This window comes from Bombus huntii, chromosome 6 (assembly GCF_024542735.1).
Source record: "Bombus huntii isolate Logan2020A chromosome 6, iyBomHunt1.1, whole genome shotgun sequence".
In the NCBI taxonomy this organism is placed as follows: Eukaryota; Metazoa; Arthropoda; class Insecta; order Hymenoptera; family Apidae; genus Bombus; species Bombus huntii.
Window position 1 is genome coordinate 1077954 of NC_066243.1, and position 17052 is coordinate 1095005.

Below are 17052 nucleotides of genomic sequence, written 5' to 3' on the forward strand. Positions count from 1 at the left end.
TAAAATAATAGAATAATTGTAATGTAGAATCGAACCTAGTATTTGTACAAATTTCAATATATTATATATATTTTACAATATTTGTTACTTTATTTCCATATGTTTTAACCTTATATATAAGTATATTAATTGCAATGTTATGTGTAGACATACTTAATTTAAAAGGTTGTGCAGTAAAATACATGAGTTAATAGTAGTACATGTAATGAATACATGTAATTGTAAATTTACTTTTATTTATGCAATGTAATTTTAACAACTATAGCTTAATTATAACAATTATGCTACGATTAACATCTTCACAGTTCTTAGATCTATATATCAGAATAATTAAGACCTATGAACATGTTAAATAATTTTATATATAACGTCATCTTTGTCATTTACTGTTGATATTTCCATCTTTACTGGACAATGTAACCAATAGCTCAAAAGTTCTTCAGTATAACCAAGTAAAAAGTGCATTTTAATGGGTGTTATTTTGCGCATAACAATGCCAGCGATCCTTATGATATTGTGTTGACGCTTAATAATTATCTCGCTTGCAAACAATCCATGCCAAGTTCCTTGTACAAAATTTCGAATAAACAAATCTTCTATGGTAGTTTCTGATGGCCTATTACCATCCTTTACATTTGCTAAAAAAAAAATACATTTAACAATTCATATATATTCAAATAACGTGTAAATATATAAAAAGTTGAATGAACATAATATAAAACTAAAACAAATTTTAAATTTTGTGTATAATTTTAATTTAATATTACCATTAAAAGTTGTTTTATTAGTAAAACAAATTATAAAATATGCCTACATGTATTCCATGAGTTCCATGACTTTTTAGAAGCAATTTCATGTGGTGGATATGCCATTTCATATGTCAATGGTTGCAGTACCTTTGGTTTTGGTCTATAACGTCCAGCTTGTACTTTATGAAGTACTGTGCTGACATGTAAATATCTTTTCGCAACATTATTTTGATTAATTAATATCTGAAAAAAATATTTCATTTCTAATTTAGTTTAAGAATAGGGTTATGTTACATATGTATTTCATACACCACATATAAATGTGTACATACAGGTCGTAGATATGGTATTAAACTCATTATTTTTAACTATCTATGTGATAATTAAACAAAAATTATATTTATATTATATTTCAAATTTGGTAACATTTAATACATTGAACACTGAATTTAACAATTTGAATTCGTGGCAGTAGTTTCAAACTCTCAAGACACATTTAGACCTTCAACTGTATAAATGAAAAAAGTGCAAATTAAAATGAAATTAAATTAAATTAAAAATGTTACTTACTTAGTAATAATTAATTAAAATTAAAAATATTACTTACTTAGTGATAATTTAAAAATTGATTTTACATGGGCTGGCATCCATGAAACTCCAATTTATCTCGCTCAATAAAAGGCGCGAGAGATTGAAAAGAGCTATTCGAGGGTAAAAATAACTTTTGTCATAAAAGTCATTGATTCGAGATATTATTGTTTAATTTGAAAAGTTTCTTTTTTTTCTTCAGCTCTATGCATCTTTCTTACCTAATCCGAGGTCTTTTCCTTAGATTTTCATAGTCCAATAGTAAGATAAGTTTCACCTCATTGATCTAAAATTTTCTCCTAGATTTCGTCTTCCATCTCTCAGGGTGGTAGAATCGCTTCGTGGTTGTTTCATAATGTAGAAACGAAACGAAAAGACACCTTCGATGAAATTTATGACCATTTTATTGTTAAATGTAAAGTAATCAAGATTAAGTATCTGTATACAGAACACTTTTCAAGGTTCGTACGTGACTTTAACGAAAATTTACCATGGTCGCTAATAACTAAACTCACAGCATTTTAACACTAGAACTACCACACTAGTCAAAACGACTGGTTTTACAATTTTATTTTAAAATTCCTACTTCATGTTATATTTTTTCCGCAATGATGTAATGACTTTCGCAGTGATAACTAAAAGAATAATATAATGAATTTTATTTTGTTTGTTATGTATTCAAACTCGAAATAATTTTGTATCAAGGCTACTTATAACAATACCAGTCGAAATGACCGATACTTGTCAAAGTGTAAAAGGGTCCTGTAACCTGTTTATCGAATCCCAATTAACCAATTTTCTCGTTTATTAAAACGAGAAAAATTTAAACTTAAACCAATTAAAAATTTCCCACACGTTTTTACAATTTTTACTGCGTATCATTCAATATAATGACATCAGTTATCAGAAAAATTCCGGAACGATCGCTAGATCGCTAGATGCTAATACGTATTTTGCGATTTATGTACATATATACAGGCAATTTCAAAGCTCCTAATATACATATATACATATCGATATTGATATACATAAAGCCGAGTTTATACGATTGTGTGAAAAAAGTAGATAATATAATACTTTAAGCTTAAATATTGTTAGTAGGTATCAATATTTTTTTATCAACATTAATCAATCATCACATCAATAAATTATATAATTTTATATGTGATACACATTCGTGGTTTTGGAATAAACATTTAAAAAGATGATTCCCCTTACTTTTTAAACTTACATCTACTAATATAATTTTGTGTATATGTTATATACGTTGTGTATACACGTATTAGCTTTTAAAAATTTGTATGAAAATTTAATAACTATTGTTGCTTATCATAATTAAAGTACTGTTTGTAAACATCGATGGCACTTAATTACACCTAATAATCATGAATAATTTCCGCAAGTCGCATAAGTAAACATAAGTTTTATGTTTATAATTATAGACAGTAAATACTATGTTGACAAAGAATTCGCTTGTCATCTCTCGTAGAAGAAAGAAACAAATAATTATTAAACTGAAGGCTAGCGTTGCGTATTCTGTCACAACGAGAATTTCTTTTAATATATTAAATAAAAGGTACAATATACGACACTACTATTATTAATAATAGTAATAATTACTTACAACGAAATTGAATACAAACATGCTGGAACAGACGTTAATTTGACATCGAAGAAAAGAAATTCATTATATATAAACTTATTGTTGTAAAATAAATGGATAAAGAAATAATTTTTATAGAGGAAGAATATTTTTCAAATTCTAATATGAATGTAGCAACTATGACAAAATTTGTTATATAATTATACTTAATATAAAATACAAGCCACAGTAAATAAGATAATAACCTGTGAGAAGTTTGAATGAAGTAAGAAATTAAGAATAGTCTAGTATAAACTAAATTATATACGAGCACATATATAATATATGTACACTTATGCAGTATAATAGATAAGTATTGTATAATATATATATAATCATACATATAATTATACATACATAACATTAGCAACATTTTACATTTTCTTATATTTGCAGGAATTATTAAATTGATATCTCGCATATTAAAAAAAAGATCGAAACTCATTCCTGTATTAAATGTTATGATATATAACGATATATATATATGGTTACAGATATTTAAAAAATAGTTTTGTAGGAAAAGATACTGAAGGGAGAGAAAAGGAATCGCGTCGATGATAATCGAGGGCAAAAACAAAAAAGGAGGAATATAAAATAATAAAGACCCTATGCACACGAACGACGCGGCAGTGACACGTTGCCGTAGCAGTGTCGCTGTGCGATTGTTGTAAATTATAGACGTGCGATGCAATATCGCTCGTATGCATTGCACGATTATGTCCGATGCAGACGAGCGGTTTACGGCAAATCGCCGCAATGGCAACGAGTTAGAAGAACAAGGAAGTACATATATATGTATTCTTCTTTTGTGAGACAGATCTTTATTTCTATGTTTTTCCAACGACAGCAGAACGATGTCGTACAGGAGAAGTTGGTTGTCTGCAACGAGTCTTAAAAACATATACGTAGCCGCCAAACCCATAGAGATATAAGAATAAAGTGTGCGAGTCACATGTACCGTGTAAGTGGATACAACTAATACGATATAACGATAGAAACAAAACAGAGGCCCTTTTCGCCCTTGTCTGATTAGACGTGCACACTGACATCGCTCGTTGGTGTTATGCTTACATATTTACTATACGAATATACATGCGTTATTAAACAAGGATACAAGGACCTCTACTCAGCGTTCTCTTTCTATCCTTGTATCACTTTTTCATCTTGTTCATGCACTCTGTTACTCTTTATGGCCGAATCGCACAAAGTTGCTATATCGCTGTGGCATCGTATACCTGCCGTGTTGCTCGTGTGCATTGGGCCAAAGAGTAGCATAGTTGGTACGCGGGAGGTGGTAAGGTGGGGAGCATCGAAGGGTGGAGGATCGAGCGTTGGAGGGGCAAGCGAATGAGATTTAGTTGGGTGGGAGAGTCGGAGGGACGAGTGGAAAGTCTGAGCTGCTTGCAGTCTCGTTGATCCAGCCTCGGGTAGTATGTACCGTGACGTGACAATGGCGGTAGTCGTAATTACGAAACGGTACGTTATTGTGATCAGCTGATCAAGCGAGCCCAACGGAAAGAGCAAAATCGAGAAAATACGCGCGATAAATAATAGAACGAGGATTCGAGACGGAATCGAGGTATCGAAGCTCTGCGAGATAATTCGAAGACAAAAAGTCAAGAGAAGAAGGGAATTGGATTTTCGGCTATGTCATTGCGCTTGTGATTTGCTCTGCCTCTAGGGCACCGGTGCTCTTTTGTGTTGTGTGAATAGTGGCTTGCGTTTTTGCGGCTGTGTTGTGTGCATGTGTGCGTGAAATTCGCAAAAGCGATAGATAAATGTGTCTTAGCCATGCCTGCTGTGCGGAAGTATAGAAGGGATACCAGTGAAGTGAGCTGCTGTCTCAAGTATGTGATCTTTGGATTTAACGTGATGTTTTGGGTGAGTATTACATCTCGATATTGCATTTCTAGCTTTCTGTCTCTATTAGCAACGCATCTCGTTTTCTATCATGTTTTTGCAACGTTATTGCTAGACTACGAATATTCATACGAAGTCATATCTTTACAAAGATAATTTAGAAAATGTAACTTTGATGCACAACTCTTCTACATGTAACATAATATAATATTATCTTTTAGCTACTTTATGTATATATCGATACATATTACACGCATTTCTAACGCCTCCATAAATGAATAAAAATCCGCTGCTTAGTTACTATACTTTATCAAGTCGATTGTAATTTTCATTCGTTTGAAGTTGAAATTTAGTTTTCATAAAAACGCGAAGAGCTAGTAACTTTTGGCAGTATGTCTTGTTCTAAATGGCAAATAGGGGTTATGTCGTGATTAATGATTAACTTATTGACTAATCTGGTCAGTGATTAATTGACGAATTAACATTTTGTTTGCAAAAGTATATTTTATCGTTTCGTATAATATGTTATTAGTTAATATATAAGTAGAATATATGAAACTGAGCAAAGATTTATACACAAGTGAACTGTTTGTTTTAAAATATACGCGTGAAAGAAATGTAGCTCATCGAGAAAAACAACAAAGTATTTTAAACAAAGAGTACAATGAATAACCTGCAATGCAGCCCTTGTGTACTCCAATTGCTCCAACTGCGAAAATCATGATACAGGACGTTCATTTACATACGTTATGATTTCGATGCTGTATAAATATATATATAGCATATTTACATACAGACTTCTCAGAATTAAGAAGTATACAGCTCGCTTTGATTTCTATTCTGTAAAACGTAATCTCTTTCTTGTAGATTTTGAGTTCCAAGTTGGATAAGTAGTTCTGATAACGTGACACTATAATTTGGAATTATGTGTCTAATAAAATTATATATAGGTATAGACTTAAATGGATGTTTGTTTTCGTCTGTTGTTTAAAGATAAATTTATTTGCATCTTGCACTTTCCCTTTTAATAATTATATACATAAAGTTTGGCGATTAAAATTATATTTCTGCTTCAATAGTATGAAACAGAACGAATTTGCATTACGATGTGAATAGAATGTAAAACGAGTCGTATTTCACTCATTATATTTATCGTAATTTGAATTAATTAACAGATTGATATTTAATTTCAAAGAATTAAATCCAGAAATGTCTGCATTATTAATTGCTTGAATAATATATTATGAATTATGCAATTTTTATTATATTATTCGTTTGATGATCATTTAAAAAGTATAATTTTCCTATTTGAACCAAAACATCTTTCGCAACATTTTTTCTCGTCAACAATGAGAAAGTTACTATAATTTTTAATTTATAATTTTTACCGTTAAAATTATAATTATTATCGTTGGCCAAAAACTATATAAATATTTTATAAATATTACTTTGTCTTTACAATAGAACAAGTTAAAGGAAGAGAAACCTTATTAGAAATGTATTTATATGCATTTCTACGTACATGAATTGTTTACGCTATTTATTCGTTATCTGGTTGAAAATTTATAATAATCGCAGTGAACGTGATAAAAATCGCCATAGCGTTTCGGCGTTCTGATAGACGTTATTATTACGACGCTGTAATTTATGACTTATGAATATAACCTGACCTCCTGATCTTTCTCAATCTTCTCATTTAACTCGCTAGAGGACAAAGGCAAATTGAATAGACAAGATAAAAAGAAAAGCAAAAGAGGGGCAAAATGATTCGGAATGAGCGTACGCCTGGCCCTGACATTTTTTAAGCTACAAATCCACCTATAATTGGCATCGTGTTATTCAAATATATTTATAACATAATTTACATATATTAGCAGTAAAATCGATAAAGCGCGGTAGTAAATTAGAAAATTAGCCAGGATAATGCGTGTTTGGTTTAGGACGCATTAAGGGGGGGGGGTAAGATTAATTCGTACAAAAATAAGACATGTTTTTGTGAATTATTTGTGACGACACAGTTAAAATCTCTTTATTAAAATCAATAGTACATTAAAGTATGACATTCGAAAAATATTGTATAAAATTTTCACGGAGAAATATTAGAAATTACGGCAATGGCAGTAATTATTCGGACGTGTCTCGGAAAATTGCGGTGCCCCTGATAACTTGGTGCTGGATCATCTGAAATCAAAAAGTCAAAGTTCATTCGTTTGGTAACAGTTTTCTACAGGTAACGCTGGGAGGGTTTTTCGAAATTTCAATTTTTCACTTTTTTGGAACACTTTGAAGGGAAAATTAGCCGCAAATTTTCGCAAAGTCAGCTAATTTATGCCGGGGGGATTCTCGTGTTAGTAAACTCAAGTGACTTTCATGAATGTTTTTTTTAGACCAGCTACTAGTTATATGGGGCGAGACCTTTTTAAGATGTAAATATAGTCTTGAAGAACAAATATCACTTTTAATTCAGGTCTTATTGTTCATTGTATATTGTACAAGTGATTTGATCATCTTTGACGATGTAATCATCGTTACCGTGTAATATAGCGTCTATCGCAGCCATCGGTAGACTGCGGATGTTCATGCAATTCTGTGCTTTTATGAGCATAATTAATGAAAGCAGATCTACATAGAAATTTGTTTCATCTACTAAACATCATAGCAAGTGCTCTACTTTAAATATCGTTGTTAATATACGAAAACCATTTCTTAAATCAGAAATAGACTAACAAATTACTTGTAAATTGATATCCTGCTTATAGTAGTGCGTTAAAAGTATACGGTATCAGGTTCCTGTTACTTTTTACTCGATAAAAATTGTTGCCCTATTAAAGATTAATCTGTTATTGTTAAAGGTTAGAAGATATGCTTTTGAAATGGGCGGGAAGAAATAGAGAGCAGTAAGATAATTGTAAATGGAGCTCGAGATTCCTATCTTCTCCTATAACATATCTCGAATTTCTGTTTTGAAAATCAAAACATGTAAGCTTTAGCTTCCGACAGATTTTATATGCTGTATACTTACGTGTATTATGTATGAGGCGTGTTCTATTTTTCCGGCTAACCTATAGAGGTATAATCTACAAGTGAAAATAAGAAGAAAATGTTCCATAAAATTTGGTCATAAAGGTTCTGTTATAGAGCTACACGTAAATATTGAATGCAGGCTGAATATGTGTGTAGCAACAGATTCTACATTATTCCTATTATTATTATTTATTTTATTTAAGGCTAGTTTTATTAATAAATTTGCCGCTCATATTTAGTTCGATTCTCAATTCGAAACGTAAATAACGAAATTCGGAACGTAATAAATTCCATGCTACATCGATGTCGAGTTTGTACTGCGAATATCAGCGTACTGTAACAATATGCTGTGGTCAGAACTTAAGTATTCAAGCAGCTCTAGTTGCGTATAATAGGAATAACGTAGAAACGTATAGAAGTTCGTAATTCGCTTTACCGTATCTCATGTCCCGCTTTCTGCATATTCCTGTTATGCACTTTGTTAATCGCTTAATATGCCTTAAATAAAATAAATAACAATAATAAAGCATTTACGCATAAAATCTCAACATGTGACATTTTCCTCTTATTTTCACTTGTACATTATATTCCTACAATTTGATCGGAAAGTAGGGAACCCCCTATGCTATAGAGCTACTCACATTAATATTCAGACACAATACTACGTATATCCCTGTATTTGTGGCTTCGTATAAGAGGGGATGATTTAAATATCCTGCTGCTTATTCTATGAAAATATGAACCACTTCTCGTAGCTCGACAGTGCGTAAATTAATTTCTCCCTAGCAATTTTTTAATTAAACAACGTTTAATTGTACATACAGCAGATTTTTACCAAACAATTGTCTTATTTTCACGTCATACTAACATTCGGACTCTCCGTTCCGTTCTGCGATCTAGCGATTTTTAAAAACGTTTCCAAACGCGAAATAAATTTATTCTGTATAATTAAGCCAGAGGGAGAAGAAATCAACGTGAATATTTTTATATCGCATCAAAAATTCTAGCATGTTACGAAAAGGAAAGAATACTAGTTTTGTTAAAAGACGATTCGCAATTTATTATAGAGAAAAGGGTAAAAGTTGTGGTGAAATTGCTAAATTATTGGTATTAATTGCAGCAGATATTAGAATACGCGAAAAAGAAGACCACATCGAATTTAAGAAACAAAGAGAATAATCTTCTGTTTGTTTAAAATTTATTGTACAATTATACGCTAGTTTTAGAAAGAAATTCAAGCTACAATAAATGCTTCATTATATTCGTAGAATAAGCAGCACAACATTTAAATCATCTCCTCCTACACAAACCAACAAATACACAGACACTGTTGGGTGCGAATATTAATGTGGATAACTGTACCTATTTATTGCGAGTCTAATTATAGAGTAAGCCTGTAATTTGCGGAACCTTTCAAACGATATGGTTGAATTCTTTCTATCATTTGGCAGAAAATTATGTTCTATATTTCAGAAAATGTAGACACAATTAATATATATATGTCGGAGATGAAGGGACATCGGGCATTTCTTTTGGAGTTTTGGGAGGATCCCCAATGCTTTGGCCTAGACTGTTTATTATAGCTGTACTTAAATGATAGAACGATGATTATGTTTGTCCGAGATTTGTGACAATGGGCTTGGTCTCGAGGTGACACAACTAGTCGCTGAACGTAGCCACGGTCACGGGATGAACGTTTTTACCTAACAGAAAAAGTACCAATATTGAGGGACACACGTTGTATTAACCGCTTCCCGTGCTATTTAGTTCGACGAAACTCGGGCCCAATCGGTAGACATCGACGCGCGCTAAACAGACCAGACTGATGCTTGTAAACAGTCGCAATACGAACTGAAATGTAGAAACTAACATTCAGTGACGATCGTAACGGGCAAAAAACAGTCCGCGAGCTCGGTTTGTTATGTTTACGTTTGGCCCAAGTGTCTGGTCGCGAGTCGGACTCGCCGATATTAATGTTTGGGCCAAAATCTTCATCGCGAGTCTGACTCGCTAAAGTAAGGGAGGGGGTTAACAAAAAACCCCGGGCAGGAGCAATGTCGGCTCTACGCGGGTCTGCCTAGTAACGGCGCCTGGAATTTTGTTGATATCCCCGGTCAATATTCAATTGACAAATGTGATCGTATCAGTCTTTTATTCTTGTGATCACCTTGGACAGTTTACATACATCGTCTTGTCAGTCAGTCAGAATGATTCCGAGCGTCACAGCTAACGTCACTTTGTGTTTCAAAACATATTCTATTGAACAAATTTTCCCCGTTGACCGTGGATTCGTTATTGAACCTAAGAACAGTGTCTAATCACCACGGTTAATTGTCAAACTTTGTAAAATCAACATTTGTAGATATAATTGAAAATATAATCTTCATTGAACAACAACGATGGCTTGTCCTAATGAAGATACGTTACACGCCCCTAAGTCTAACGATAACGACATATATATATAAATATATAGAGCCGGTTGGTAACTGGTGGTACAAGCGGAAAGGGGGTGATTCTACGCGAAAAAGAAGTCGAAAATATAGAATAAAAATCTTTTTTTAATTTTTTTTTTTTTAATTTTTTAAAAAATCTACAGTGCGATCCGTTATAACGAGACGCGATAAAGTGCACGTGTACCGAGCGAAAATTCAAAGTCGATTTTCTCAAAAACAAAGCCTCGAACGAAAAATTTTTATTCTATATTTTCGACTTCTTTTTTCGCGTAGAATCACTCCCTTTCCGCTGGTACCACCAGTTACCAACCACTCTGTATATACATATAGATATACTAGTATTCGTATGCCTTCTACGTATTCATAATAAAAGACATTTATAATAAAATGCAAATATTAGAAATATGAGATGACGATCCTTTCGAAATTATTCAATTTTGATGTAAAATATTTTCATTTCGGCATCATCAATTTCGAAAACGTTCGCATGGACAGATTTAAATGGGCCATCTTAAAAAAGGATCGTATGAATATTAGTTGATTGCTTCTGGCTGTATCCATATATATACATATGTGTGTACATACATAGTATGATATAACGAAAATGGTATATCGATTTTTATTGCGTGAGTGTAATACTTGAATTTATGCGATTACTTAACTCGCCCTGTTCGTTCCAAAGGCCACTGATTGTCCATTAACAGGATAAACGAAATACGATCGTATTTCGTGTAATTAATGATATTGTAATAAGTCAAATGAGTATACGAAGTATTATAAGCCAAACGCACAAACAAATACATATAAACGAAAACAGATATGTAAATATATGTATACATTTTATTAGTTTTCGCCTACAAAAACGAGATTGATTTACATAAATTTCTTATTCAACTTCAATTAGGCTATTACATATATATTTAAACTTACTCTTAATTATACACTGTTTACTTTATAGCCAATTATTTCAGAAATACCTATATTTAAAGCGATATCACTTTTCACATTTCGCCATTTTTCCAAACCTCTACTTTCGTGTTATTTTAAATAAATACAGCAATTATAAATATAGTAGGAGGTAAAAGTATTTCCAATGTAAGCTAAATTAAAAGTATTAATGCATCGTTGACGCATGACGATTTTCACGCGACAAACATGAACATATTTTTCGAAAATATGCGGGAATTGCAGTAAAATATTTATTTCACAATTATATCGTGTACTTTTCTACCTTTTGTTTTTTTTACCTTAATAAGGTTGAAAGGGAATAAATCGTGTTATATTTTAAAAGTATGCATCTTAATGGGACACAAGGATCCAACACGATATTAATATCTTAATTAATATGCAGATTGTCAACTAATTTACAAGGTTTGTTAGTTGAGAGTTGAAAAGGAAGAAAAATATATATGTATATGTATGTGTTACCAGTGACTCATCGGAAATACTTGATGAGGACACCTGCACTTACGACTCTTCGGAAACGGTTGAACGGCCTTGAACTCGGTGAACAGATGTTCGGTAATGAACTGTTTCTCATTCATAGCAACGAGTTGTACTGTTCCAATGTGTTCATAGTCTTCATAATTTCTATCGAAAAATCTATCTATACCTGTACCTTTGGAATTGATAAGAAATATAGAACAATGTTTAAAACGTTTACTATAGTAACGAGAATATCATGAGGTAAGAGAAGATTATGAAAAGATTATATTAGAGACAGTCACGAAGATTTACACACACTCCTTAAAGTCCTTACTATGATATAAAATATCATAGCTCTGTGAATTCTCTTTTCTTTTATTAAGATACATATTTTTAAAATGTAACACAATTTATTGATCCTCGTTTTTATTAAGAAAAAAACAAGTAGAAAAATACAAAATACATTGTTAGAAATATTCTATACACCCGTTGTATCTACATGAAATCATAAAAATAATAGGCTTAACATTATATGAATATGTTGTTGAATCTTTTTGTCCCATTAAGACACATGTTTTTAAAATGTAACGCGATTTATTCACTTTCACCCTTATTTATTAGAAAAAGAAGGTAAAATATGTACAAGATACAATATTAGAAAAATTACAGAAACCCGTTAGATCTGCACGAAATCATAAGAATTGTAAGCTTAATATTATATTAATACAATCTTGTAGTCTTACGTAAGCTTCAATACATAATATATTACAGCTGTCTGTCTTCTTGACGTTGAAAAAGTTGAAGGTTTTGCAATTATTTCTGACTTATTCTGACTTTCCTTCAGTGTTTCGTCTTCAGTTTCTTAAATCAGATAGACCAAATCCGATAAGTATACCGAGTCTCTCATGACTGACATGTATCAAGAAGAATACTGATTAATTTATTTTTAAATTCGATCGAATTTCTTTGCAAGTATTCGCATAAAACTCTATAGATATAAAGATTCTGATCGATAGCCATACTATGTCGCCCGAGTGGTTTACCTGAATCAGCGTACAAGGTACTATTTATTGGCATTAACTGCCACGTTAATTTCTAACCGAATCGCATGCAAAAGATTGAGTCAGCTTCAAGTAGCAGCATATTTTAAATTTCCAGGGAATTTTGCCCAAAAACATTGCAATCAAATTTATTTACAGCTTTCGGAATACGAAAATGGATTTCTGCGTTTAATAAAAATTATTCAATAAATCTAATTCTTGTTGGTCATGGTTAATGATTTCGGAGATAAAAAATGATCTAGGTTAATAAGACATGTTAAAGCCGGAGAAATTTTCATTTATCGAAAACGTCTCATCTCACAATGAAACGTGTCCTTTTCTATTGCGGACATTTAAGAGAAATTAGGAAAAAATATAAAATGCAAAACAATATCAGTGAAATCACGAACATACGTGAAAATATTGACAACGTAATTATATTCTTCAAAGAAATCAAAATTTATGCTTAATTATAGAGACAAGAGGAAATACTTAATATATGCATATACCTATATAAGTTTATAGTGATGTACGGCTTTTTATTACATATACCACGTAAAATCATATAAATAGGAAATTTTCCAATCTCTATATACCTTACTCATTGATTATTATTAGACTCTGAATTTCTACGAACTTATGAGAAATTTGAAGCCACAAGAATGTACAGAATGCAGGTAATATGCGAAAACGTATAGAGCATTCAAAGTAGAATACTCGTTATAGTATTTAACACCTAAATTCCATTCATTTAATTACATTGATAGCAATATGAATTTCCATAAACATGTGCAGCCTAGTTACATATGCTTTGACAGTATATTTGTATAAAATGTCCTGCTCTGAATCACACTCTGACTCAATTAGCCAATTTTTATTCATCCGATTGGAAAGTTGGCATTGGAGTTGCCCTTAGTGGAAACGTTGCTTGTTTTCCATCATTACTACTTCCTTTCTGTAGCTCTTCATCCTTATTGTCCCACTCGTTGCTAGGACTGTTTGAGGAATCTCATTACAAAACTTGCCTGTAAAACCGGTTTCTAACCAGTGCAACCGGCCACCATGGCATGGGTTTGCTTTTCTCGAAGGAAGTGTGACTTCTTCGATTCCTTTGCGCAGTAAGAAGGCAAACTTTCGGTATCGTAAAAACTCTCGTGTATAGTTGCACCTTAAAGATGCTTCGCTTTACACACTTTGCAGTTTGTTTGGAAAAATAAAAGAACGAAACTAAGGGAGAATCGTTTAATCGAACACACAGTGATTAGAATTTTGTTAATTCGTTAAGGACCGAACAACGGTTTATCAGGATGTCAAGAATACCTCGATTTCTTTATATTTTGTACAATTGCAAAATCTAGCTAGGAGAAATAGCGACGAAAAAGATATTACGCGAATTTTTGGAATTTGCTTTCGTAACCACAATATTGAGAAACAGATTTGGTAATATAAGACGATCGAAAGAAATGTTGCAAACGACGAGTGATTTTGAAATTATTATTTTTTAATTAAATATATAAGATACAAATTTCTTGCGGTTAAAAGAAAGCTATGAGAAACTTCATTCAGTAAATTCTTCATTCTATTGAGCAAATATACTTCATCGAGTTTTAGCATTGCTTCACAGCTGTGTATTTATGCCATAAGTATGTTTTAATGACCTCTTTGAAGTCGTGCAGCAATGTTTTCCTAATGTAATTTTTGTATCATTATTTTAAACGTAGTCTCTGAAGTATACAGTTGTATACAATATACATACAATATACATTGTGTACAATATAGTTTGTAAGTATACAATCAGAGAATAAAGCACTTTATATATTATTCTAATATATTCCTCGTCCTATTTTCTTCTCGTCTAAATGATTTCATACTTGAACGTCTGAAATTTAATACCTGATAGATACTTGCAAACTAAAATAGAAATTTGCATTAATATTAGATAGCCGAAAATGTGATTCTAAGAATTTACAATATATAGAGGAGGATGAATTACTTTGAACAATATTATATTTAATTAATAATATAAAGTTGTTCCTAAACCGAGAAACCTATTTACGCATTACATGTTATTTAAAAATAACATCTTTAAACATTATTGGTACGTAATTAAGTTTATAGAGTCATCCTGCATTTACATAATTAATTAAATAATTAATTAGAGTATATCCAAGTATATTCCCTTTGCTTCTTTAGATAGCTTCTGTTTTCGAATTATTTTATTCACAAAAAGTCTGGAATATACAAAAGATAGAAAAATTACATTGAATAGTGAAACGAAATATTTAGAAACTATGTAAAATTTCCTAATATCTGAGACAGTCGTTGGTGAAGGTGCCCACAAGAAATACTCTTCGTGTTCAACAATAAAGTTTATCAAACTATTAACGATTAATAACTAACAACGATTAACGATTAACAACGATTAGTCCCTTAACCTACTATTTACGTTCGAGAATTTTGGGCTGAAAACGTAAACAAGCTATTATATATTACATTATATATTATATTTGGCCCTATCATCGTACTACGGGCTATGCCTCTGACACTTACGTTTGGTCCGATCATATACTACCGGCCATGCCCATAATATTTACGTTTGGCCCGATCATCGTACTACGGGTTATGGCCGTAGTTGTAGGTTAAGGGATTAACGATTAATAACAACTAACAATTAACGACTATCAAGAGTTATAACTGTGTATCTCTAATAGTGTTTACTTCGCTATGACACTTAACCTTTCGCACTTAGCAGCTCGGGGCTTCTAGAAATCTTTTCTTTGTTGCCCCTCGACATCCCTACTACGCACGCGTTTATTAGATGTCGCGACGGTTGCCACGTATGCATTCTTCCGAATATTCGGCGAAAGAACCGTAGGGATATCGATGGTACATCAGGCATGGCGGCCTTACGCTTTGAAAGTATAGCGCTTTGTGTCGCGAAGCCGTTGAAAAGTTCGCATATCTATATCACAAAGCCACATATCTATTGAAATGTAACGTCTATTTTGGATCATATAGAACCGAAAAGAACAGTAGAAATTTCATATCATTTAAGCTACTAGTTTATAGACTTATCCTGCAGTTTGGTTAGAGCTGAGTGTAATACGAAAACCACGTTGCAAGAAATTTTATTGAATAAACAGTAATTCGTAACATAAGACGTAGCATATTATAACGGAGCGTACCGTCGGTTCGCTTTCTAATGATTACGTAACTCTTAAGTGCTATAACAATATAATAGTCACTTAGAACCTACTGTTACAGAAGACAAATTAACCTACTTTTTACAAATTAAGTATCGATATAACTCGTTATCGAAAAGAAAATATAAATAATATTAAAACAATGAAATTTGTCATGCTATAAAATAAAGTGACTGCTGCGAATTATCTGCACAATGTATGTATTTACTGTAGCATTTACATATTAATTAATCTCTTCTTCACGTTTGTATCTCTTCAGATATCTTCCTTTTCAACTATTTTCTTCGTAGAAAGTCTGGATACACAAAAGGTAATTCCAAATAAAGTTCCATACCTATTGAAATATAAAATCTTTTTCGGGTCATATAGAGGTCAACAAGAACAGCAGAAATTTCACACCGTCTAAACTATGGAAATTTGATATTATGAAAATGAAATTAGAATTTAATAAAAATACACTTCATAGGAAAATGAGGATATGCAAATACTTTTTGTTACTGAATAAAGGACTTTTTTACACTTTTGTGTACATTGGACTTAGTGTCTAGAACAATGATATATCACTTCGATATTGTATTTCAGTATTTACGAGCCTTATGGTGTCGTGACTTATTAATCCGGTTATAAACAGCTTCCGTATAATATAAGAAGGATTATGACTATTAGTTTTAAAAGCATTCATAGTGTCGCTGTTATGTGATTAAATCTGACAAATCTATTCAGGCCATCGTATTGCGTAACGAAGTATAGTAATCTTTTGGTAAATCTTTTCCATTTTTCTCGCAATATCTGCAACTTATAACTGATGGAAATTAACACTGGGAAACTACATATAATTAAAAGAAATTTTAAAATCAGATTATATCGGTTATTACTATATCGACACTGTGGAATCGTAGAGTACAGACGTTGAAGTCATAAAGGTATCGTGATACCTTCTGACTATTACTTTTTGCATCGTAATAACGCACCGTAATAACACACGTTTATCACTGCTCATTTCGTATACCGTTTCTTCTTGTTATAACTCTTTTTAACGATGCTTCCAATGGCATATGTCTATATGAC

At 31.9% G+C, this 17052-nt stretch overlaps 2 protein-coding genes across 5 annotated transcripts in view; one reads left to right on the forward strand and one right to left on the reverse strand.

Annotated features, from left to right (window-relative positions):
- On the reverse strand, positions 1 to 1854 carry LOC126866474 (28S ribosomal protein S24, mitochondrial). Its single transcript, XM_050620083.1, has 5 exons — positions 1559 to 1854; positions 1357 to 1450; positions 1082 to 1257; positions 815 to 992; positions 1 to 638 (listed from the first exon to the last, which is right to left on the reverse strand). The coding sequence occupies exons 3-5, from the start codon at positions 1106 to 1108 to the stop codon at positions 349 to 351; spliced, it is 495 nt and encodes a 164-aa protein (XP_050476040.1). The 5' UTR covers positions 1109 to 1257; positions 1357 to 1450; positions 1559 to 1854; the 3' UTR covers positions 1 to 348.
- Positions 1855 to 4332: 2478 nt separating this feature from the next.
- LOC126866470 (tetraspanin-5) overlaps positions 4333 to 17052 on the forward strand; it is a 123948-nt gene continuing 111228 nt past the window's right edge. For 2 of the 4 annotated variants that reach the window (XM_050620073.1, XM_050620076.1), the window contains exon 1: positions 4334 to 4860. In XM_050620073.1, coding sequence (XP_050476030.1) covers positions 4771 to 4860 — 90 coding nt within the window. In that variant the 5' untranslated portion in view covers positions 4334 to 4770. Of the gene's footprint in view, positions 4861 to 17052 lie in introns of all 4 variants that reach the window. The other 2 variants (XM_050620074.1, XM_050620075.1) reach the window with 2 other exon arrangements.

Coding starts and splice junctions, on each gene's coding strand:
- LOC126866474 (XM_050620083.1), bottom strand. CDS start 1,108: ATGAGTTTAATACCATATCTACGACCT. Junction 993..1,081: donor TAATACCATATCTACGACCT/GTATGTACACAT, acceptor TATTTTTTTCAG/ATATTAATTAATCAAAATAA. Junction 639..814: donor ATGGAACTCATGGAATACAT/GTAGGCATATTT, acceptor TTTTTTTTTTAG/CAAATGTAAAGGATGGTAAT.